The 24585-nt window shown below is 38.5% G+C and overlaps 1 protein-coding gene across 1 annotated transcript in view; it reads left to right on the forward strand.

Annotated features, from left to right (window-relative positions):
• LOC120245994 (protein kinase C-binding protein NELL1-like) overlaps positions 1-24585 on the forward strand; it is a 362498-nt gene that overhangs the window by 321408 nt on the left and 16505 nt on the right. The window contains exon 4 of the mRNA XM_039253279.1: positions 13213-13406. Within this exon, the coding sequence (XP_039109210.1) occupies positions 13213-13406 (194 nt within the window). The remainder of the gene's footprint in view (positions 1-13212; positions 13407-24585) is intronic.

Genomic DNA, 24585 nt, shown 5'->3' on the forward strand with positions numbered 1-24585 from the left:
GTCTCCCTCTCTCTCCTAGAAATAAATAAAACATTAAAAAAAATTAAAAAAAAAAAGAAAGAAATATTGATGTTTGTTTTAGTCTGAGATTACTCATGCTGCTGTGAAATATTTACCTCTGGGTTTACGAGCAGGGAATTTTAAGCGATTGTACTCAAACCAAACAGAGCACTGTCAACATAAAACTCACCATTCACTTGTTCAGTCAGCATCTGTTGAGAGAGTTTGGTCTGTGCTAGTCCATGTGCTAAGTCTGAGACATACAAGGAGGAACAGACACACAAGGGGACATAGGAAGGGGCAGGAATTGGGGAGGCTGAACTGTCCAACAGATATATAAATAAATAAATAAATATAAGACTCATAGGAAAAAAATACTGGGGCACCCGGGTGGCTCAGTCGGTTGAGTGTCAGACTTCAGCTCAGGTCATGATCTCACAATTCATGGGTTCGAGCCCCATGTCGGGCTCTGTGCTAACAGCTCAGAGTCTGGAGCCTGCTTTGGATTCTGTTTCTCCCTCTCTGTGCCCCTCTCTGGCTCTCATTCTCTCATTCTCTCTCTCAAAAGTAAATAAACATTAAAAAATTAAAAAAAAAACCTACTAATTGCTTTTAGGGGTGGGGCATGTGAGGATGGCATGTACATAAGAATCTTTCACAGAAAATAGGACCTTTTTTTCACCAAGTTTATAAGATAAGAAGGAATTTTTTCCAGGGAAGAGTAGACATTAAGGTAAGATTTTCAGGCAGGACTAGCCGTCTGATTGGAGCAGAGTCATGAGACATCTAAAGGTGTCCAAAGGATAGTGAAATTTCCAGGGTAGATAAAGTACTTGATACATATGTGAGTGGGTTGTAGGTGGGGAAAAAGAAAGGAGCCTTGTAAATAGAGCTAGAAACCAGATGATAAAGGGTCTTGTTCTCTAAGCTAAGGGGCTGAAACTTGTGAACCTTACTTCACCGTATCAGTGTCTCTCAACGTTGAACTATTTACTTACCTGCACACATTGCTATAAATATTTAGCTTTAAGTACAGTAGTATTTCTCACATGATTTTAAACCCTCTCTCATATGTGTATCATTGTGATGTTCCACACCTGTGCAATTTTGCTCTTCCTTTTGCTTGGAATATCTCTTCAGAGAAGAGCGAGGCCATCAGAATTAGCTGGCTATTGATTGTGATCCTTAACACGCAGCTACTATATGATCACATTGTGTACTATAGTTCTCACAACAACGCTTCTATTGAGGAATGATTCCCCACTTTACGGAAGGAGAAAATGAAGAACACAGAGGTCTATTCTCTGCCACACAGCGAGTAACAATTTCTTAGCTGAGAAGTTGTCAAGTGACCTACTGAAGCAGTCAGTTTGGAGACATATCTACATAAAATATGGATTCCAGTTTAATTTTCTGTAGATTCCTAGACAGTTTACTTCATAGCAACTCCAACTGGGTCATTTTCCTGCTTTTAAAAAAAAGTCCTTAAGATGAGAGAGGGGTATGATCAAGATTGTTAATGTTTGAGGAGCTAGAGGCAGAGAAAACAGTAAGATGCTATGATAATGGTCCCAGCAACAGAAGTGGAGAGGAGTGTAAGCTGCATTAATAGGGTAGATGGTGAGGATTCTAAATGCTCCCATTAACTATTATGTTTTTCAGAGAGGAAACTTGCTGCTGTTGTTTCATTATTTTTACATATAGTGAGCATTAACTAATACTTGGAGAATCTGTGGACCAGTTGGTGTGTTGGAAATTGACAATTTGGCCTTTGCAGGATATCACTATATTCATTTTTAATAGACTTGAGACCCCACCTTAGGGTGATTATACCAGGATTCTCCCATAGAGAGTCATGGCACAGAGCCTTCTCTTTCCAGGAAGCAACTTTATTCATGCTCACATGATCACAAGCCTGACCTGAAGTCAAGATGCCTGTATTGGCCTCCTGACTCAGGAACTTACTGGCCATATGCCCTGTGCATGTTACTTGACCCTGTGTTGCCTTTTTCTGTTCTCCTTATACTGGGGTCCAAGTGTCACTGAAAGCATGCTGCTATGTGTGAAGGTGCATCAATATAGAAGAGGAATCTTATTCTACTCAACAGTTTGAGAAAAAAATGATCTTTCTATCAAAGACTATAGAGTGGCAAGCAAAAATGGCTTTAAAAGACAAAACACGAACCCTCAAATAATTTCAGACTCACTGTTTCCCCTTTGTGTATGTCCAGGATTCTGAGAAGTGAGTGTTCATTCTGTTCTGCCATGGAGATAAATTGGGCAGAAACATTTGAGAAGCAATGATCCTTTGACCTTTAGTTCAATTATCTTTTGAGCAGAGATGATGGTAATGCTAACATTCTAAGGCTTTTTTAAAAAACAAATTAAATCATGAGTTTTAAAGGACTTTAAAATCTCTGAAGAATATGGTGTATAAGTATTGTAAATTACCATTATTACACACAATAAAAAGACAGCAATCTCTGTTGCATGAAGACGTGTTAATAATGATGCAATAAAAGAACCTGGGGATGGAAGGGACACCAAAGCTTCTGCAGGTCCCAGAGTCAGATACACGGAAGAGATTATCTGCCCCACCCTGCTAAAATTAAGCCTTCCCAGGAGCAGGAATTCTATTTTATTTGCTAGGCTATTCCCAATGCCCAGAACAATTACTGGCCTATCCTATGTGCTCAATAAATAGTTGTTGAATAACTAAATTAATAAAAGGACTTAGAAATCATTTCTATTATGAACGAGCACCTTGGTCCCTAATTGCTACTGACTCTGAGGAACTAAGCTGGACCACGGAGGAACTGCAAGAATTCATTTTGTCTATATTCTAGCAGCCTGAGTGGTGTCAAGTGTAAAGAAAGCTGGACAGTATTTAAAGTGGAAGAGACAGATTTTAGTCAATGACAACTATCACAGTAGGGAAGAAGGTCCAGCATGAATTGAACTCAACTTGGATTTATGCACGGGGACTGGGCACTTTAAAAGGAGATTGAAGGAGTTGTTGGGGGTGGGGAGAACAGTGGAAGCTCTAGTAGAGCCAGGGGAAGAGGAAAGCAGGAAGTGCCATTGGTCCAGGTGAATCTCATCTGGGTTTGTTAACCATTTCTTGTTGAGGTTAGGCCCCTACTCTTCCACAGAGGCTGGGACACACAGGTGCCCTATATGCAGGTGTCGGCTAAAATAAATGGGAAGTTTTGGGGGCAGCCTTCCTTGAGCCTTCCCATGCAGGAACCTAAGGGGGCTCGAGCAGTAATCTTAGAGATGCGCTCTTGCATGTAAAAGCTATGCTAGTGTTTGTTCAAACGTTTTAACATGGAGGGATGGGGTGGACAAAATCATTTGTGCTGGGACTCTGCAGTGTTTATAGGTCATGGTGGAGGCCTAGTCAACAGGAGGGCTCAGAGGGGCCTGACTAGAGTTTGCTCAAAGAGAATATATGCCAGTGGCCTCCTGTGCTTTTCTTTGAAAACCAACTTAGTTTTGGTCTTTATAGTTTTACCTTTCTTAGGGTAAAAAGCACAGAAAGAGAAAAATAACAATAAACAGAACTTATCTCCTAAAAGCCTCAAGCAGAATGGGCTGAAGTCTCTGACTCCTTGTTTCATTTTCCCTTGACTCCACCAAATGCCTTCTACATCCTTCCAAAGAACATCCCTTCAAAATAGAAGGCAGCCTCTAGTGTGTTTTTACAAATTCAGTTGATTAGGAGAAGGAATATGAAAAGAGGAAGGAAGATCTAAGAGAAGAGGTATCCAGGAAAAGATACCATGAGATGACATTAAGGTTTATTTGTAGCTTTACTTGTTCTCTCAGTAGATATTGGCCTTAGCACAGTTGTCCAAATTGTTATCCTTCATCAGTGTCCTAACTCTCCTCCTACTGGGAAAGAGGCTTGGGAAGAGATCTGACAACTTTCTAGAAGTTAGGGACCAGAATAAACAGAGTGGTGGAAGGAGGCAATAAAAAATAGGCAATGAAGGTTCTGAATTTTTATGTGCTATATTCTGACCCTCTTGTTCTTTAGATTGAGACCTGGTTTTAGATTTGTACCATTGACAATGTTTAGGGTTTTTTTTATGTTTATTTATTTTTGAGAGTGAACGGGTAGGAGAGAGGAAGAGAAAGAATCCCAAGCAGGCTCTGCACTGTCAGCACAGAGTCCAACACAGGGCTCAAACTCACGAACCACGAGATCATGACCTGAGCCAAAATCCAAAATCAAGAGTTAGACACTCCACTAACTGACTGAGCCACTCAGGTGCCCTGACTTTTTTTTCTTTTCCTGGGTTGTTTTTTTTTTTTTTTTTTTTTTTTTTTTTTTTTTTTTTTTTTTTTTTTTTTTGCTTTTTGCTTTTGATTTCTATGTAAGCTGTAGGAGGTTTCTGGTAGTAAATGAAATTAATTTGTAACTTCTCTGTGCCTAAGATTTTCCCTTGGCAAAGAAGACAAAAGAAACTCTTTCTCATCTGACAACTTGTTTGAAAGAATGATTTGTTAAAATAGTTTTTGTTTTCACCCCACCTGGATTCCCCATGTATATCTGTCACCAAGGATTACATTTTCCAAGGCTTCAGTGCAGATAGAAAAACCATTTTTCTCTCTTCATTACTTTCTCTCTTTGGCACCTGCTTGTAAACACTCATTAAGAGAGACAAGAGATGTTTCAATAAATATTGACTGTCTAAGAACTGTTTAATTCTAAAAAATCTCTTTGTCCTCCTGAAGCTGGGTTCGTCCATTCTCGTCTATCCTGTTCTCCATCTATTACTACTCACATTCTAACACTGGAATTACAAGCTCAGTCCTACAAAGGTAAAAAGTAATCCTACCATCTGGAAATGGACAGGATCTTAGAAAATATCTTCTACAACTATACTTTACCAAAGAGAAAACAGAGGTCCCTGCTGGACAGGGGTTCTTTTTAAAATCACAGCTCAACCAGATTCAAATTTAACATGTTTATGCATTTCTTAGTAGGGGACACACCCTATTAAGATCCTCTGGGAGACACAAAGATAAATAAGACCAGAATATGCCTTCTGGATGAATAAGGAAGATAGAAAAGTATGTTCACAGCTTTGCATAGAAGGTAACATAAAGGAGATATAAAATTAAAGTGGAAGAGGGTAATTATTTTCAGTTGAGGGTGAAATTTTGTTATACAATAAAATGAATATAACAATAGAACATGTATGGCCCAGTGTTAGGCATTTAGCAACTTGTAAAAACATAACTGTTCCACTCAGGGATGCAAATGCAGCAAGGACATAACCCACCCTCTCACCTATAAGCAGATATATAAAAACATAAATCGAGGGTTGCTGGCATCAATACTGTAGCCTCTGTATGCAGTAAAATTCTCTTTGGATAGCAACTATTTCAATATTTATAGATTTTTTTTATTTTTGCCACTGGTCAGAATCGTATTGATTTGGAACACATTTAATCACTAGGTAAAGAAGGATGAGTTATTCATGGCAGAACATAAACTAACTTGGTTAATTTAGAAAGCTATTCTGCTTTTTTTCTCCTCTTGCTTTCTTACTGAGAAGGAATTATTTTTTCCATCTGCATTAGAACATCTAAATTTGTACAGCCTATAAATGTGGTCTGTGACCAACCCAAGTTCATCAAGTGTCAAACAAACGATATCCTTTTAGTAACAGTCACTTAAAATTAACCCCAGATATACTGATTAGGATTCAGAGAGCACTTAGAGTGTTAGCAATTCTGGCTTTGGCTGGCCAATGTACTGATAAAATCTGTGAGAATTTGTGTGAGAATTTAGAATTCAAGTGGAAATCCTCAGTGAATAAATGAAGGTGTCAGCTTACAAAGAGCTCAGGACTGGTGGTATGGATTTGAGTATATCCTGAAAAGATAAGACAAGGGAATTCATGAGGTGAAATGAACGCTATGAAAGAAAAAGATATAGAAGCAGTATGCACAAGAACAACAATAAGAGCAGCTCTTCATTTTTGAGAAATTACTACCTGATAAACATTGTATTATACACGTAGTCATATTACCAGGTTACCCCAGGAGGTATTTTTTATCCACATGTTCAAAATGATAGGACCAAGGCTGGGAAATGTTAGGTATTTTACTATAGTTGCAGGGATGGGACTAGGGTATAGGTGACTCATTTGTCTCCATTTGCGTAGCCCTTTCCTAGTGTTAGCACTCAAAGTCACCTATCTCAGGGACTCCCTCAGTCCTAGGCAAACTGAGACAACTGGTCACATTAACTGGCACCCAAAGCTGCTGAATTCCAAAGCTTAGGCTTTTAGTTGGTATGTTATCCTGCTTCCTCTGAGGCAGAAGAGAACCAATGACCATAGATGGAATCTTAGGAAATGTTATTAACTTAGAAAAATTGGAGAAATCTACATACAAGGCCCTTACTTATAGGACCATATCTGTATTTGTCTATTTTATCCCCAGTCCCTAGCACTATGTCTAGGAAAGAGTACATGCTCAATAAAGGTATGTGTAGTTAGTAAAATAATGATTGGTGATTAGTGATTGGAGGAATGAAGAGGTAAGAGGATGAATAGGGCACTATCCTACCCCACAAGGGTCAAGAAGAGAGCATTTAGACTGAAATAACAAATATTGTAATTGTTTAAAGGGTGATGATTTTGCAAACTAATGGTCAGGAGAAACTTCAGGATTTAGGCTTCGAACAGAGAGTCACATGGAGCTTGTGAACATTTAGGAGAGGATGAAGATGCATAAGTGAAGGCACCTGCTAGTGGTAAACACTGGGAAAAAAGACCCAGATCCAAGGAATGGGTTAGGAAAGGGTGAGCCCAAACAAGGTTTATTTCTTTTTCCTTTGCTGAAAGAGAGGGTCTTCTCAGTTAAAGAAAAAAGGGAAGAGTCATTGGAGAGTAACAAAATTACACACTGATGGTAAGAGAGACACCATAGGAATGGTTTTCTTTCTGGAAGAGGCTGGAACAAAGAGGGATTAACACTGGAGGGACATTGGAACTTCTTCCCAAGAGATACATAACAGTATCTCAAAGAGACCAAGGTATAGTTTACTTTTCTTTTAGTCTTTACCTCTTCATCTGAACACCTCGTGTTTTATTAAACTGACATGAGTTTAAGTCCCTCCTCATGCGGATGGATGTCTTCCAATGGTTCTTATGTGTATCAACCCCATGTTTCATAGTCTGTGTTCTAGAGGGAACATGACATCCAAGTGCAGTGTGACTAGCCCACAGTAGAACACGGCCATCACCTTTCCTGTTCAGGACCTGAAACTTCCTCTGCAGGTTAAAATTTCATTAGCCTTGTATTTTGCAAGCCACTTCAGACAGTAGGTTTCCCTTCTTGGTTTTTTTTTTTTTTTTTTTTTTTTCACTTAATTTTGCTGAATGTGCAGAGTGTATCTTTTCCCCTGTAGTTTTCTCTCTGCCACTGTAAAAGAAGCAATATTACTTTAGCCATGGGAGAGACATCTGTGGTCTATCTTGTCTATCATTAATTAACCCCCAAGCTCTGTTCTCATTTCCAAGCTACTAATGTCTGGTAATGATTTCCAAGTCAGAACACACACAGCTGGATATTCAAACCCCAGGTTAAATTTTGTTTTCTGACACATCACCTGTTTTGAGTTTGAAAGGAAGACTAGATGTGATAGGAAAGTTATTCAAGAAGTTTGAATATGGGATAATGAAAAAGTTCACTCCATTGACCTAACGGCTGCCAGACCTTTGACAAAAATGTTTCCCTTGATCTCGGAAATCAACCTGCAGAACTTTTAGCTCTTGAGGCAGGTACCATTACAGTTGTTATGCTATTAAAATTTCTGCATAGCCATTTTTCTCGAAGGGTAGGGAAATTGTTCGAGGCTAGGCTGGGACTGGTTTGATTGCTGCTGAGATAAACATCTCTGAATTGTGTTTTCCTACACGCCCAAATAACCTAAGAACCTCAAATTAAAGAACAAAGCAGATTGACTAGGCACAACCAGACTTTTTTTTTTTTTTAAACAAAATTGAGTACAATAATAACAGCTTTCAGAAATTGTGAAAATGTCAATGCAAGAAAATTAGTTCTAATGTAAGCTTAGCCATAGAATTTTATTGAGGAAATTCTCATCTGAGCATGGAGCATTTAAATAATGAATTTACAAGGAGAAACACAAGAAAATCACAAAAAGCCATTACTTACAATATGAAAAAACAAGTACACTTTAATGATTATAGATTTGAGTGTGGAATATTTTGCCTGATTTTTGTTTCATTGCCTCTTTGTCTTTGGAGGCCTGTCAGATGATTTGGGTAAGTATCATGGGTGAATGTCTTTGTGTTTGCTCAGCAGAGAACAACAGTTGCAATATGTAAATAGGGTGCCTCTTCCCTTTGGATGCCTTGGGATATGTATAATAGATTAAGTTGGCTTTGTGCAGAGCAAACAGGTCTGTATTACCAAGAATATGAATGATGTCGGTTTCCATAATTGCTAACATCTGGCTTTCCATAAATCTGTTAAATTGCATGGAAGCAGAATTAGATTTCTGTGTCATAAGTAAAGCAATTACATGGAACTCTGTAGGCAATATGGTCCTATATTCAACTGTGAAATCCTTTCATTTGGAGCAGCAAAAGCAAATCCAGGTTTAGTCCCCTGTTCTTATTGCACACACTAGGTGTGTTCATCTTTATGCTCAGGTTTCATAATTGATGAGAGGGACACACTGCCAGGATGCTTGCAACTTTGTAAATGAGAAAAGTAATCAAATGTTAGAAAAGGATGTTATAGCTGGCCATTAATTGCCAATTTAGAGGGGATTTCAGAGAAGACCGTAAGTTAAAGATTCTTTTGCAGCCACTGGCTGGAATCTTGAAATTACTCTTCCAGAGAGTGCCTTGTTAATGGGTCTTCCTCTGCTTGTCTTCATGCATTTGACAGGAAACTGGAATGGGGAGGGAGGAGGGAAGGTTGCCTTTCTACTTCATGGTGGTTACTATTTTGTCATATTTATTATACTATGAACCAGACTTATTTGCTTTCCCAGATGGAAGCTCAATAAAAAATGTGTTCCCTGAAAAGGGAAGGTGGTGGTTATGTCTTATGCTTACTGAAAACCCAAGAGACCAAATTTTAGTAAAAAAAGCTTTATAATAGTAATCCGATAACTTCCTGGATTTAAGTAAGTTAAGTGAATACATTGTACAACCACAGTGCATTCTGTTGTACCTGGCACTGAGAAGAGAATAAGGAAAAAAGATTTAGTCCTTGCCCTCAGTGAGCTCACTATCTATCTATGGGGATGGGTATATTAAGTGTGCAAGAGCTAAATGCAAGGATAGCATTGTATATAGAGTACAAAGTCAATAGTGACTGTTTCACAGAATGAAGAATGGTGATGTTTGATCTTGATTTTGAACACTGCATAGGAATGAAGATAGCATAGGAAGGGTACTGCTTCCTTTATAAATTAATTAATTTATACACCAATCCATTCCATGCAGACTAAGAGGAAGTAGAGCAGGGGGAGGGAGAGTACTCCCATAATAAGAAAAGGCATGTCCAGGGCACAGACAGAGGAAACAACATGGACTGTTTGTGGATAACCCATTGCTTTTGAGCAAAAAGGGGAAGAGACAGAAGCTAACAATTGAAATATTAGATCAAGGCTTATATGCTGGGAGCTTCAATCATCTATTATAGACATCAGAGGACCATTGAGAAGTGGTAAGCAGATGTGTGACATGGACAAATTTGCTTTTTAGAACACCACTCCCCTGCAGAAGGTATTTAGAGCAGTCATTCTCATCTGATGGAACAGAGCCCCAGTATTAATTGGTGTAAACCAATTAAATCAGTCTCTAGTGGTAGTGAGCCCAGACACCAGTAACTCCTCAAATGTGTCTACTGAGCTCACAATTAAAAATCATGGGATTAGAGCTGGTGTCAAGAAGACCAGATAGGAGGCCACTGTAGTAGTCAGGGACTAGTGTGAAGGACTGAGCTAAGAGAGTTCAGAGAAATCTGAATTTTATTTTTTATTATTACATGTGTTATCTATCAAGTTACTGTCTATCAGTATCTCCCAGACATCCAAACTAGATTGTAAATGTGATTAGAGAAGAATAAGACCAAATGTTTTCATTGCCACTTTGAGCAAAAGCCAAGGCGTGAGAATAATGCAAACATCGCTTTAGTATTGTTCCAAGATAGGATGTACCACCAATAGTCTCACTTCAGTGGGAGTTCAAGTAAGTGAGTGGTTACTATGAATTTGCATAATATTGGCAGATGCTTAATTGAGGAGGTAGGGCTTGACTTTGTCTTAAATATCTGACTTCTTTACATCAAGAAATACGTGAGTTATGTTATCTACAGTTTCATTTTTAAAAGACCAGAAATTCATTGAGTATGGTTTTAAACAGGGGACAGATAAGTGTCAGAGAGGCTAAATAATGTGACCAAGGACATACAGTGATGTGTAAGATGCCTTAATAGTAAGCACTCAATTAAATGGAGAACTTGTTTTCAAACATGGGTCACCTGACTCTCACATTCAATGCCACTTTAAATTGAGAAGAGTTAGAGGAAGAGGACTGGGGAGACGAGAAAGGTTTCCAGGTAGGAGCAGCATATGGTCAAATGTGTTGAGAATAGTACGGGCATGATGAAAGTAAAAACGTAACTGAGGTCAGATTGAAGTTGACTTGAGATCTGGATATTGTAATTTGGGTTCCTTTCCACAGTTTTTAAAAGAGGAATCATGGGGCGCCTGGGTGGCTCAGTCGGTGGCATGTCTGACTTTGGCTCAGGTCATGATCTCGCAGTCCGTGAGTTTGAGCCCCTCATCAAGCTCTCTGCTATCAATACAGAGCCCACTTTGGATCCTCTGTCCCCCTCTCTCTCCAACCCTCTCCTGCTTGTGCTCTTTTCCATCTCTCTCAAAATAAATAAATAAACTTAAAAACAAAAGAGGAATCATTGTTCACTAACTAAATGTCTTGACTGAGACTACATTTGATGGGACAAAGACAAAAATAAATCTTGGAATTTATTAGCTTCTCAAAATATTATTTGAACTCTGTAACATTTTCTACTTTGTACCTTTGCTGTGAAGCCAAGTTTTGTCACAGTGCATGCAGTCAGTAATGGAAGATAGGTCATTTACTTTTCATTATTTTTAAGTCACAGTAGTTGCAAAATTATAGAAAATTTTGAGTAATTATGTAATTCTCAGAATTTCAACTAAAGATACTAAAGAGGATCCATATAAGATGCTTGGAAGTGAGTTGCAATATCTAGAGAGTTAATAGTTGAAAGTAGATAAAACCACAGAACATTCTAGTTTTTGAAAAATGACTTTAGACCTTGAGTTCGTACAGAAAAGAATTCTAGAGCATGTATTAGAAGGCCCAGGATACAACCTTTGCTCCAGTGATCACTTATTCATCTCTGTGCTTTAGTTTCTTATTTTGTAAAGTGAAAATAACTATTTCCATCTTGCAATTATATGGCATAACTCATGGAAAGCTTTGAAAAACACTTCAAAATAATATATAAGTACAAAACACTAGCAGTAAATAGATATTAGGTCTTTAAGCACTTTATTGCTTTGAGCACTTTAGGAGAAAATGCCACTTAGAATTTTTTTTTTCTTTCACTCATAACCCTTAACCAACCTTATACATATTTAACATGAAATTTAGGAAGTAGAGTAAGTTAAGTCACACTGTTCTTTTTTTTTTTAAGTCTGTCTGTTTTTGAGAGAGAGTGGGGGAGGGATAGAGAGAGGTGGACAGAGGATTTGAAGTGGGCTCTGCACTGACAGCAGAGACCTTGATGCAGGGCTTGAACTCACAAACCGTGAGATCCTGACCTGAGCCAAAGTTGGAGGCTTAACCAACTGAGCCACCAGGAGCCCCAACTTACACTGTTCTTATTTTAACTTACTCTAGGGGTTAAACTTCTCAATCAGAAGCCTAACAATAGTTGCCTATATGTCCTTCTAGTGTTTCTCCTTATCCCCTTTATAAGGACAATGTCTTACATGGCATTGACAACATTTATCATACCTAGTGTTCAAAAAACCTTGTGCACAGAAAACTTGGTAAATATTTATTGGAATCAGTGTTACCATCTGAAGGATATTTGAAGGACATGGCAGTAGCTTAATCAATGGAGTAGGAGACTCTGATAAACAAATGACTGTTATTTTGAAATAGTGTAGATTGTCGTAAGAAAACTCAAGTTGACTTTTCTTGAGAGGTCTCAGAACTAGCACCAATAAGTAGAAGTTATTGGAAAATATATTTCATTTCATGTAAGGAAGACATTTCTAAAAGAGTTATGCAATGGAATTGGCTGCCTTTTGAGTTAATAGATTGCCCACTGGGAAAAGGCTCAATCCAGGACTGGACAGCTATGTGTTTGAGATGTTGTTAAGGTCACTCAAGCTTTGAATGTCACGGAATGCTGACTGGACTGATGCTTTCCTTCCATATTTAGCTGTCATTCAAAAATGGCAAAATATATGTGTGTCTTCCATCAGCATCCATGTTATACGTACTATAGCTCTAAGATTTTTTTTTTTTTTTTTTTTTTTTGGTGGGGACCAAAATGCTTCTGAGCGTTAGAATGGACAGGATTTGATTAGGCAAGGCAACTACCAAGAATTAGTCCCTCTTCTTTCACTCTTGGCTCCAGGATCTGGGGGCACTCTAATTGGTTCAAGGTTGTTTTAATTGCCCACTGATTCCTACTCAGTGGATAATCTATTCCTATCTTTTCTAAAAGACCCAGATCTGCATAGGGCAAATCCGCACTGTTAATGAATTAGCACTATTTATGGCCTCTGGATGGTACAGCTCTTGAGAATATCCTAAAGCTAGTTTAGAGCTGCTCCTGGATAATCTAGTGATTGGAGTCCAAGAGCTGCAGGTTTGAGTATCAGACCTGCCACCTATTAGCTATATGACCATAGGCATGTTATTTCATTTCTGCGAGCCTCAGCTTCATTATTTGCAAAATAGAGATAGGACTAGATTTTCCTACACAGAGCTGCTTAGCAGAGTAAATCAGATAATGCATGTGAACAGTTTGGCACAGTACTTGGCACAAAGTAAATGCTCAGTAATATTGCTATTGTAAATGACTACTATTTTCTAATCACAATCTTGGCTAGAGTCTAAAGTCATGTGCCTTTCTTTATTGCAGACATTGACGAATGTGCCTTAAGAACCCATACCTGTTGGAATGATTCTGCCTGCATCAACCTGGCAGGGGGCTTCGACTGCCTCTGTCCCTCCGGGCCCTCCTGCTCTGGTGACTGCCCTCATGAAGGAGGACTGAAGCGCAATGGACAGGTGTGGACCTTGAAAGAAGACAGGTGTTCTGTCTGTTCCTGCAAGGTGAGGCTAATGCAGTGCGGTAGGAATTGTAACTGTTATTTTTCCTCCCTTCACTCTTCTCTTCCGCCCTGCCTCTTTCCCCCAGGTGTTGACGTGTGGGTCTCCTGTAGTTTCTGAAAAGGCTTCACTCATTCTAATCCATGCTACAGCTAATGATGCTGAGTGGCAGGCAAACCTGTTTTGAATTGATCATGCCATTAGTGAGAAGTGAGGTATGCGGTTGAGAAGACTGCAGAGCACGGGGGGGGGGAGGGGGGGGAGTGGGGCAGAGAAGCCAATGTTAGTGCTCCCACTGAGAGCCTGCAGTGTCCTTCAGGTTGGCTGGGGCAGAGCTTTAATGAGCTCTCATCCCACACTTACACAGACTTGCTGATTAAAACTACTCTTTGTCTGAAATGATCACCTGCATAAACTTGCTCATTTTTGTGGTGACATCATCCAGAAAAGCAAGGCATACAGGCTTGCTTCCAGTGGTCAGAGACAGATGGACCTCTGTTCTGAACGAATGGTAAGGATAGTATGAGGCCTTCTGATAAATGATGTCTTTCTGTTCTCATCGCTGGGCTGGCTATTCCCTACATTAAGTTGTTTGGAAGTGAGTTTAATGCTTATGAACATAAAAGTCCATCATCCCCCAGTTTTGCTTTATGCTTTGCAAAATGGGCCTATTAAAATGTTTGATTTCCTTGTGCTTTATTTCTTCTTGTGTTGATCTTGCTTATTCATTTCCCTTTGATACTTCTTTACGTAGCTCTTGCTTTGTATGTTTATGTCTGTGGATGGGACTTTTTAATCTTGGGCTTTATGGGCATGCGAACCACGAGAAATGTCTTGTTTAGAGAGCTGGTGGTCCTGATAAATTCAGAGAGCTCCCCTCCCTGGAAACAGAGTTGAAATGAACCTTCAAAAGGCATTCACTTCATTCACCTGCCTTGAAGTCTGCCACACCTCCACAGGACCTGGGGGCCCCTATTTAGGAGAGCACCAGTATCAAGTGCTTAGATCATTACTCTGTCATGCTCATTTTTTACCTTACACATACAACTAGTTCCATACATCCAAACATAGGTCCAGTGACCCCATTTACTGAGTACCTCCTATGTTCCAAGCACCCTGTATTTTAAAAATAGCATCACACTTAATTCTTACGGCACAACTTTGAAAGATAAAGTTTCTGAGTTTTAGGGCAAGTAATGTACCCTAAATATCACAAGATATAAATATCTAAGCTTGGACTTGATTTCTACTAGCTTGCCCCAAATTTCATAGTTTTCTTATTCAGCCACAAGGCCTATAACTCTCCACAGATGATATCTGTTGATGTATTTAAAACTGATTAAATAGGCAATCTAATCTGACTGAGCTCAGACTCTAATCTTAGTGCCATGTTAGTGACTATGTGGGGCAGTGCCTCAAAGGAAAAAGTTTTTAACAGAAGGAAAAGCTTGTTGTGGCTTAAAATAGTTGAGAAAGGTATATAGAAAAGGTTGGCAATTAGATCTCTATTTAACCAGCAAAACAAGAAGGAATTCCCTTATTCTTTTCTGGAAAATATTATTTTTCCCAAACTTAAGAGGATGATCACAACCTGACCCGAAATCCTTTTTAGACTCTGTAGAGCCCCAGTCCCTGGAATCAACAAGAGATTTTTGTTGAGTCTTGACTAGTGTGTGAAACCAAAATCTCTTTTTCAGTTTTTGTTTTATTTAGGCCCATGGGAGGGAACTTAGCAATCACTAAAACTTCCCAAAGTTTCATTAATTAATTGTGCTAATGATCCTAGCAGTATAAGTTGACTTGCTCTGTTTTAATTCTTCAAAACCTTGCCAAAGTCAGAGGATTAGACTGAAATTTCACAAAACATGAACAATCCTTGTAACCTTATATTGTTAATATAAGGCACCTCCACCACCACCCCACTACCTTATGAGTAAAGTACAAGGAAGATTTCCTTACCTAAATCTTTTGTTTGTTTTCCAATTGCATTTATTACTCACTACTAGCATAGCTTCCAAGAGCTTGTGGAAGGAGAGGAGGGCTTGGATTTAGGAGATAAATTAAAGGGGTACCTGAGTGGCTCAGTGGATTAAGCGTCCATCTGACTCTTGGTTTTGTTTCAGTTTTGAGACGGAGCTCTCCATTGGGTTTTGTGTTGACAGCGCAGAGTCTAGTTGAGATTCTCTCTCTCCCTCTCTCTCTGCATCCCCCCACGTCCGCTCAACTCTCTTATGCTCTCTGTCTCAAAATAAGTAAAACTTTTCTTTTTTTAAAAAAGAAGCTAAGTTTAAAAAAACTTCTAAAAATTTCTTTAAAATATAAGCTAAATTAAAAATCCTAAATCAAATTCTTTAGGTCATTCTCAAAAAAACGAACTTGTAACCCTTTTTTTTCTATTATCTGCATCTAGAGTATTTTATTCTAATTTAATAAGAAGTAGTTCCAGCAGGGGCGCCTGGGTGGCTTAGTCGGTTAAGTGTCCGACTTTCGCTTAGGTCATGATCTCGCGGTTCCTGGGTTCTAGCCCCGCGTCGGGCTCTGTGCTGACTGCCAGCTCAGAGCCTGGAGCCTATTTCAGAGTCTGTATCTCCCTCTCTCTGACCCTCCCCTGCTCATGCTGTCTCTCTCTCCCTCTCTCCTAGAAATAAATAAAAATATTAAAAAAAATAAAAGTAGTTCCTGCACTTAAGCATCTGAATGGACTATAATGGCATCATCTTCAAGGCTAAGTAGTAAAGTCAAGATTGTGACATAAATACTGGCTTTTTAACTAAACTGGTGTTTTCAAATTCAAATGAAACCAAATCACGTAATAGCAGAATTATTCAAGCCAGCAAAGGGTCAAGGTTTGCTGTCAAAGAAAGCAAAATCAAACAGTCTTTAAGTTCAGTGCAACCCCTACTATTTTTCAGAAAACTAGAACAAATAATTCTAAAATTTGTATGGAACCACAAAAGATCCCAAATAGCCAAAGCAAACTTGAGAAAGAAGAACAAAGCTCGAGGTATCACAATCCCAGATTTCAGATATACCATAAAGCTATATTGATCAAAACAGTATGGTACTGGCACAAAAATAGACATAGGTCAATGGAACAGAAGAAAGAGACCAGAAATGTATCCACACTTATATGGTCAATTAACCTACAACAAAGGCAGCAAGAATATATAATGGTGAAAAGACAGTCTCTTCAATAAATGATGCTGAAAAAATCAGACAGCTACATGCAAAAGAGTAAAACTGAATCACTTTCTTACACTTACACACAAAAATAACTGAAATAGATTAAAGAACTAAATATGAGACCTGAAGCCATAAAACTCCTAAAAGAATATATAGGCAGTAATTTCTCTGCCATCATCCATAGCAATATTTTTCTAGATATGTCTCCTCATGCTGAGGGAAACAAAAGCAAAAATAAACTATTGGGACTGTAACAAAATAAAAGGCTTTGGCACACAGCAAAGGAAACCAGCAATAAAATGAAACAGTCTACTGAATGGAAGAAGATATTGCAAATAATATATCTGATAAAGACCTAATTACCAAAATATATAAAGAAGTGATACTAATCACCAAAAGTAATCTGATTAAAAATGGGCAAATACCTGAATAAATATTTTTCCAAAGAAGATCTACAGATGGCCAATAGGCACATGAAAAGATGCTCGGCATCATTAATCATCAGCAAAATGGCAAATCAAAACCACAATGAGATATCACCTCATACCAGTCAGAATGGCCAGTATCAAAAAGACAAAAAATAACAAATGTTGGCAAGGATATGAAGGAAAGGAAACCCTTATGTACTCTTGGTGGGAATGTAAATTGGTGCAACCACTGTTGAAAACAGAATGGAAATTACTCAAAAATTAAAAATAGAAATACCCTATAATCCAGTAATTCTACTGAGTATTTACCCAAAGAAAATGAAAATGCTAATTTGGAAATATATATGCACTCCTGTGTTTATTGCCACATTATTTACAATAGCCAAGATATGGAAGTAACCCAAGTGTCCATTGATAGATGAATGGGCAAAGAAGATCTAGTATACATATGCTGTATGAAATACATGGAATATTACCCAACTATAAAAAAAGAGTGAAATTTACAACTATATGGGTGGACCTGGAGAGTATTATGCTAAGACAAAGAAAGATAAATACCATATGACTTAACTCATATGGGATACAAAAAACCAAACGAACAAACAAAAAAAGAAACATGCTCATAATAAAGAGAACACACTGATAGTTGCTAGAGGAGAGAGGGTTGGGCAGATGGGTGGAATTATAGACAGGGATTAAGAGGTGTAAATAGTTATAAAATAAATAACATGGAAATGAGAAGCACAGCATAGGGAATATAGTCAACAATAATGTAATATTAAATAGTGACAGATGATGACTATACTTATTGTAGTGAGAGCATTGGGTAATGTACAGAATTGTCAAATCACTATGTTTTACACCAGAAACTAATATAATATCGTATTCAACTATACTTCAATTAGAAATTTTTTAAAAAAATGCTCAGGTGATCAGGGAAAAAAAGTGAAAGCATCATGAAATCCTCAGGCAGTTTCAGATAGAGCCACCTTCATTCAATGATGACCAGAAAGAGTTAAAAAAAAAATGGGAGTTAGTCATAGATATTACAAAAATGAGAGTGTGGAGTACAGATTAAGAATACATATTTGAACAAAATTAGATAATACAGTTGAAGAAACAGTTGGAAAAAACTTCTTTAGACCATCAAAGAAATTAAAGCAAGAATTCAAACAAGATAGGCAAAAAGGCAAGAGCATTAAACAATAAAGAGAAGGAAAGTGGCTCTGGGAGAATGAATTGAGGGGGAAATCTATGCACTATGAAGACTACCTCAGAAGCTTCCTGGAATCAAACTGGTACTGCTGCCACAGAGATGAGGGTGAAAAACCATGAAGTGTGAAAGGGAAAGAGAGAAGAAATATGATTACATGACAGATATGGAAGCTGACAGTAATGATTTAACACATAGTGGGTTTTCGTGAAGAGAGCACAACAAATGTAACAAAACCAGTTTTATAGACAAAAGAGAAGTGTCGGAGGCCGCGCCGGCTCCGACAGGTCCAGGGGTCCCTGAAGGATGGACGGTGTCAGCGAGAGAGAATGAGAGAGCCCCAAGATTCTTTCTGATCACCATGCAGGCATCTCTGTCCTGCCGGTTTTGGTGTCTTTATTTAAAGGTTCAACAACCATATGAGGTCAGAGAAAAGGAATTTCTTACAATGAGAGGTCTTTTGTGATATCAATTGCAGAATTATCCCAGTCATGGTGAATTTACGACCAAGGAAATAACAGGATGCTCTTAGTCAAAGACAGGATAACATATAGGTTACATTGTATATAGATAAGTTAAGAGTCATTCAGTCTGGCTCTCAAGAGGATGATTCTCAATTGGTTAGTTTGTGGAAACTACCAAGGGGGCTCTATATATATCAGTCTTTGCATCTGGGTTTATGTTTTAATTATTCTTATCTATCCTCATCCCAGCCGCCAGTGTAAGGGAGGATGTCTGTGGAATGTAGGCCCTGAGGAAGGGACTGCCATACATCACCAATTAGTAAGTTATGTTCGGTACTTATCTGTACCTTAACTATAAATTAGGCTCTTCTGATATGGGACCAGGCTCAATAGTAACTCTTGTGTTCTTAACCCCCTTTATTATCTAAGTCTTGGATCTGCAAGGCCTATAGGAAGAACCTTTTGACAATGATCCACAGAGCTCTTATCTAAAATCTCTTTTGTAAAGGCAGGAATATGCTTTTCCTATGAGGTAATTGTGTTCAGAATATGGGTTTGATATGGAATATTGTGAGGCCTGGTCAATACCAGCAGGCTCATTTCCAACATGAGCCAGTAGTAGCAGAAGGAGATACTAGTCTTCATTTCTCATGGCAGAAGCTGTGCAAACATTCCCATTTCCTTGCTGTGACTGCCATCCAGAGAGGCCGGTGCGGCTCCCAGCAGAGAAGGATGACTCATTTGTACACCAAAAGGATTCTCTTACTATAACAAGGCCAATCAGTATAAAGCCATCAGGACCAGTAGTAGTGCCATAAGCATCAGGGCAGCATAAGGTCAGTGTATCATGGGAAATTTCAGGTTGGCTTCAGACTTTCCTCCAAAATTCAAGATGCTAAAAGACAGTGGAAAAATTATTTGCAGACATGATAGGGAAAGCCTTTGAGCTAGGCAGTTACAAATACTTCTTACATTGTAAGCTTTAGTTGATGGAATACATATTAAAAGAAGAATCAAAGAATTTATGACTATGAAGAGAAAAAACTATACAAGAAAGATGTCAGAAGCCACTCAGTCTCATACACAGCCAGGGTTGTCATATCATAAAGAGATTAATAACTGCTTTATGATGCTTCAAAATTGTCCTTTAGATGGAGACTATAAATGCCTGGCATGCTAAAGGTGAAAATGCTGTGTTTTCCCCTAGATTCTTTTAGCCACTAAATTAAAATTCTTTCATCTTCATATTTTGACCCAGTGTTTATATCATCCAAGGACAATATGCCTCTTTAGATAGTATTCAAAATAAATATTCTGCTATATGACTCTTATGTTATACTTGGAGGATGAAATATCATATCCTTCATTTAGACTTAGAAGAAAGTTGAATTTAAACATAGACAAAGTGAGAAATCAGCCTTTCTCACTATACTCTTATTCCTGGGTTCTGTTCTCTTCCCTTAAACTCCTTCGAATATTAAACTTCAAGGCATCCCACCACAAATGAGAAGATCTGAATTCTATTCCAGGCATTGCTAGTAATTGGCTTTGTGGCCTTGAGCAAGTGACTTAGCATCAGAGCCTTTTTTTTTTTTTTTTCTCAGCTGTACAATGAGAAGGTTGGCTAGATGATATCAGAAGTTGTTCCTGTCTCTAAAATTCTGTAAGTCTGGAAACTGCTAGTGACCTCTTTATGCCTCTTTCACCCTTTCTAAAATGTTTTAGTTTGTGGCTTAATATCATTATTCATATGGACCTTTCAGATCCTTTACAGGATTTTCTTTTTTGTTTCTAGCTAGCAGCAGGTATTTCTACATTTACTTTAGAGTAAGTAGTATGTATACATTTCTTTGCATATTATACACTGAAATAGGATTAGTATGTCATCATGTAGAAATTATTCTTTAAAATTCTCTACAATACAAAGAATGATAATTTGGGTCAATTTCATATTTGAAGGTTTAAATATTTAAATGGTTTAAAAGTAACCTTGATTTCACAATAAATAGCATTTTTCCACAAGGTTTTCAGCTAATACATGCTTTAAAATGGCAGGCACTTCAGTATGTCTGAATATCACTATAGAGCTAAGTAAACTAGAATTAGTCTTTTGAATTCATTAATTTTATGTGCATAACAGGAATTTTTCTTAAAGTTTTCTTAAAATGTAAGTTTTACATGAAAAGAATAAAGCAAGCTAAATATTGCTTTTGTAGTCTATCATCTAATTGTATAATTTTATCTCCCTTAGATATGAAATACAGCATGAAAATTATAACTTTAAACCATTTTAAGTATATTTATTTATTTTGAGAGAAAGAGAGAGAGAGCAGGGGAAGGGCAGAGAGAGGGGGAGAGAGGATTCCAAGCACAGAGCCCAACGTGGGGCTTGAACTCACAACTGTGAGATCATGATCTGAGCTGAAATCAAGAGGCATATGCTTAACCACCTGAGCCACCCAGGCACCCTGAAAATTACTATATTGAATTAATATTATTAACATGTTAATATGATAAATATTCAACAAAAAGGATTGATAAATACTAGAAAAAATGGTAGACTTGGAGTGAAATCTCTCAAAGGCCTTCCCTAGATTTTGGCTCTCTATACAAAATGTTTTTATATGTTTATTTATACTTGAGAGACAGAATATGATTGGGGAGGGTCAGAAAGAGAAAGAGACAGAATGTGAAGCAGGCTCCAAGCCCTGAGCTTTTAGCATAGAGCCCAACACAGGGCTCGAATTCACAAACTCTGAGATCACAACCTGAGCTAAAGTTGGACACTTCATTGACTAAGCCACCCAGGGGCCCTGGTTCTATATATAATTTATTGTCAGGCTTACCATGACAAGCAGCAGATGAAAAACCTGCAGTAAATTAGGGCATCCATGAGAAAGGGTGTTTAAATAGGTACTATTGAGTGATAATACATAGTATAGCCCAACATAATTTTTCCTGTAACTTAGCCACATATTATCTGGAGTTCTCATAAGATTTCAAAAAGTTTAATATGATTTATAAAGGACACATGGAAATTAAGACATCTGGTAGGGAAGAGATGGTAGGGGGAATAATGTGATTGGATAATTCTGTATAGATATGTTTGGACTATCTCTTCCTCTACCCCAGGATCTTCCTTCTGTCATAAGGATGGAGATAGAAATGAGGCAACATTTCTTTTGTGTCTAGTACTTGTAAGTATCCACTCATACTTTGAAAAAAACCTCATGACGTAAATAGAATTATTACTTTCCAAAATAAACAAGAAACTCAAGTTTCACACAAGTAAGTGGTGGCAGTAGAACTGAAACCGAGATAGTCCATGACAAAATTCCCAGGTCTCTAATTAGAGAAAGGGGTTCCCAGCCCTACTGCTCTCCATGAGTGCGGTTCTGTGAACTCTCCAAGATTCTGTTCCTGATCCATGTTTCTACCAGTAAGAATGAGTTAATATCTACAGACACATTTGCTATGAGAGTGAATTAAGATCAAGCTGTATTTGAAGGACCTAGTTCAGAGCCTTGAAGAGAGCTGTCACTCCATGAGGAATCACTTACCAAAAAAGACTCAAAAGTTCTTTTAAAAGCCACTTTCTGGGGTGCCTGAGTGGCTCAGTCAGTTAAGTGTCCAACTTTGGCTCAGGTCATCATCTCAAGGTTTGTGGGTTCAAGTCTCACATCAGGCTCAGTGCTGACAGCTCAGAGCTTAGATCCTGCTTCTGATCCCATCTCTCCCTCTCTCTCTGCCCCACCCTCACTTGCATTCTGCCTCTCTCTCTAAAAGAAATAAATATTAAAAAAATTTTTTAAAAAGCCACTTTCCCCCTTGAGAGTCAGTACACCAGGTTAGCTACAAGTGTTTTATGCCTATTGAAAGAGAGGTCTTTAAGACACGTCCACGGCTTAATGGAGGACAACAATAAAGCTAGGCCACTACAAATGGATTTGGGCTTTGGTTTGGATGCCATGTGACAGTGATTCTTTTTTTCTTAAATATTTTATTGTCAAGTTGGTTTCCATACAACACCCAGTGCTTATCCCAACAAGTGCCCTCCACCATGCCCATCACCCCCCTTCCCCTCTCCCCACCCCCATCAGCCCTCAGTTTGTTCTCAGCATTCAAAGTCTCTCATGGTTTGCCTCCCTCCCTCTCCCCAATTATTGTTCCCCTTCTTCCCCCCCATGGTCCTCTGTTAAGTTCCTCCTAATCCACCTATACGTCCAAACATATGGTATCTGTCCTCTGCCTGACTTATTTCGATCAGCAGAAGACCCTCAAGTTCCATCCACGTTGCTACAAATGGCCAGATTTCATTCTTTCTCATTGCCATGTAGTATTCCATTGTATAGATGAACCGTATCTTCTTGATCCATTCGTCCATTGATGGACACTTAGGCTCTCTCCATGTTTTGGCTATTGTTGAGAGCGCTGCTATGAACATTGGGGTACATGTACCCCTATGCATCAACACTCCTGTGTCCCTTGGGTAAATTCCTAGCAGTGCTATTGCTGGGTCATAAGGGAGTTCTATGGTTAATTTTTTGAGGAACCTCCACACTGTTTTCCAGAGCGGCTACACCAGTTTACATTCCCACCAGCAGCGTAGGAGGGTGCCCGTTTCTCCGTATACTCACCAGCATCTAGAGTCTCCTGATTTGTTCATTTGAGCCACTCTGACTGGCATGAGGTGGTATCTCAGTGTGATTTAGATTTATATTTCCCTAATGTTGAGGGATGCTGATGTGTCTGCTGGCCACTGGATGTCCTCTTTGGAGAAGTGTCTGTTCATGTCTCCTGCCCATTTCTTCATTGGATTATTTGTTTTTCAGGTGTGGAGTTTGGTGAGCACCTTACAGATTTTGGATACTAGCCCTTTATCTGATATGCCATTGCAACTATCTTTTCCCATTCCGTCGGTTGCCTATTAGTTTTATGGATTGTTTCCTTTGTCATGCAGAAGCTTTCAATCTTGATGAGGCCCGAAAATACTTCATTTTTGCTCTTGATTCCCTTGCCTTTGGGGATGTGTCAAGTAAGAAATTGCTGCGGTTGCGGTCGAGGAGGTTGTTTCCTGCTTTCTCCTCTAGGGTTTTGATGGTTTCCTGTCTCACATTCAGGTCCTTTATCCATTTTGAGTTTATTTTTGTGTATGGTGTGAGAAAATGATCTCGTTTCATTCTTCTGCATGTTGCTGTCCAGTTCTCCCAGCACCATGTGTTAAAGAGGCTGTCTTTTTTCCATTGGATACTCTTTGCCGCTTTGTCAAAGATTAGCTGACTATACATTAGTGGTTCCAATTCTGAGTTCTCTAGTCTATTCCATTGGTCTATGTGTCTGTTTTTGTGCCAATACCATACTGTCTTGATGATGACAGCTTTGTAGTAGAGGCTAAAGTCAGGGATGGTGATGCCTCCCATTTTGGTTTTCTTCTTCAATATTACTTTGGCTATTCAGGGTCTTTTGTGGCTCCATACAAATTTTAAGATAGTTTTTTCTAGTTTTGAGAAGAATGCTGGTGCAATTTTGATTGGGATTGCATTGAAGGTGTAGATTGTTTTGAGTAGTCATGACATTTTAACAATATTTATTCTTCTGATCCATAAGCATGGGATGTTTTTCCATTTCTTTGTGTCGTCTTCAATTTCCTTCCTAAGTTTTCTATAGTTTTCATCATACAGATCTCTTATAACTTTGGTTAGGTTTATTCCGAGGTATTTTATGGTTTTGTATGCAACTGTGAATGGGATCAATTTCTTGATTTCTCTTTCAGTTGCTTCGTTGGTGGTGTATAAAAATGCAACCGATTTCTGTATGTTGATTTTGTACCCTGCAACTTGGCTGAATTCACGGATCAGCTCTAGTAGGCTTCTGGTGGAGTCTGTCGGGTTTTC

This window comes from Hyaena hyaena, unplaced genomic scaffold, assembly GCF_003009895.1.
Source record: "Hyaena hyaena isolate Hyena2069 unplaced genomic scaffold, ASM300989v1 scaffold_449, whole genome shotgun sequence".
NCBI classification, from domain to species: Eukaryota; Metazoa; Chordata; class Mammalia; order Carnivora; family Hyaenidae; genus Hyaena; species Hyaena hyaena.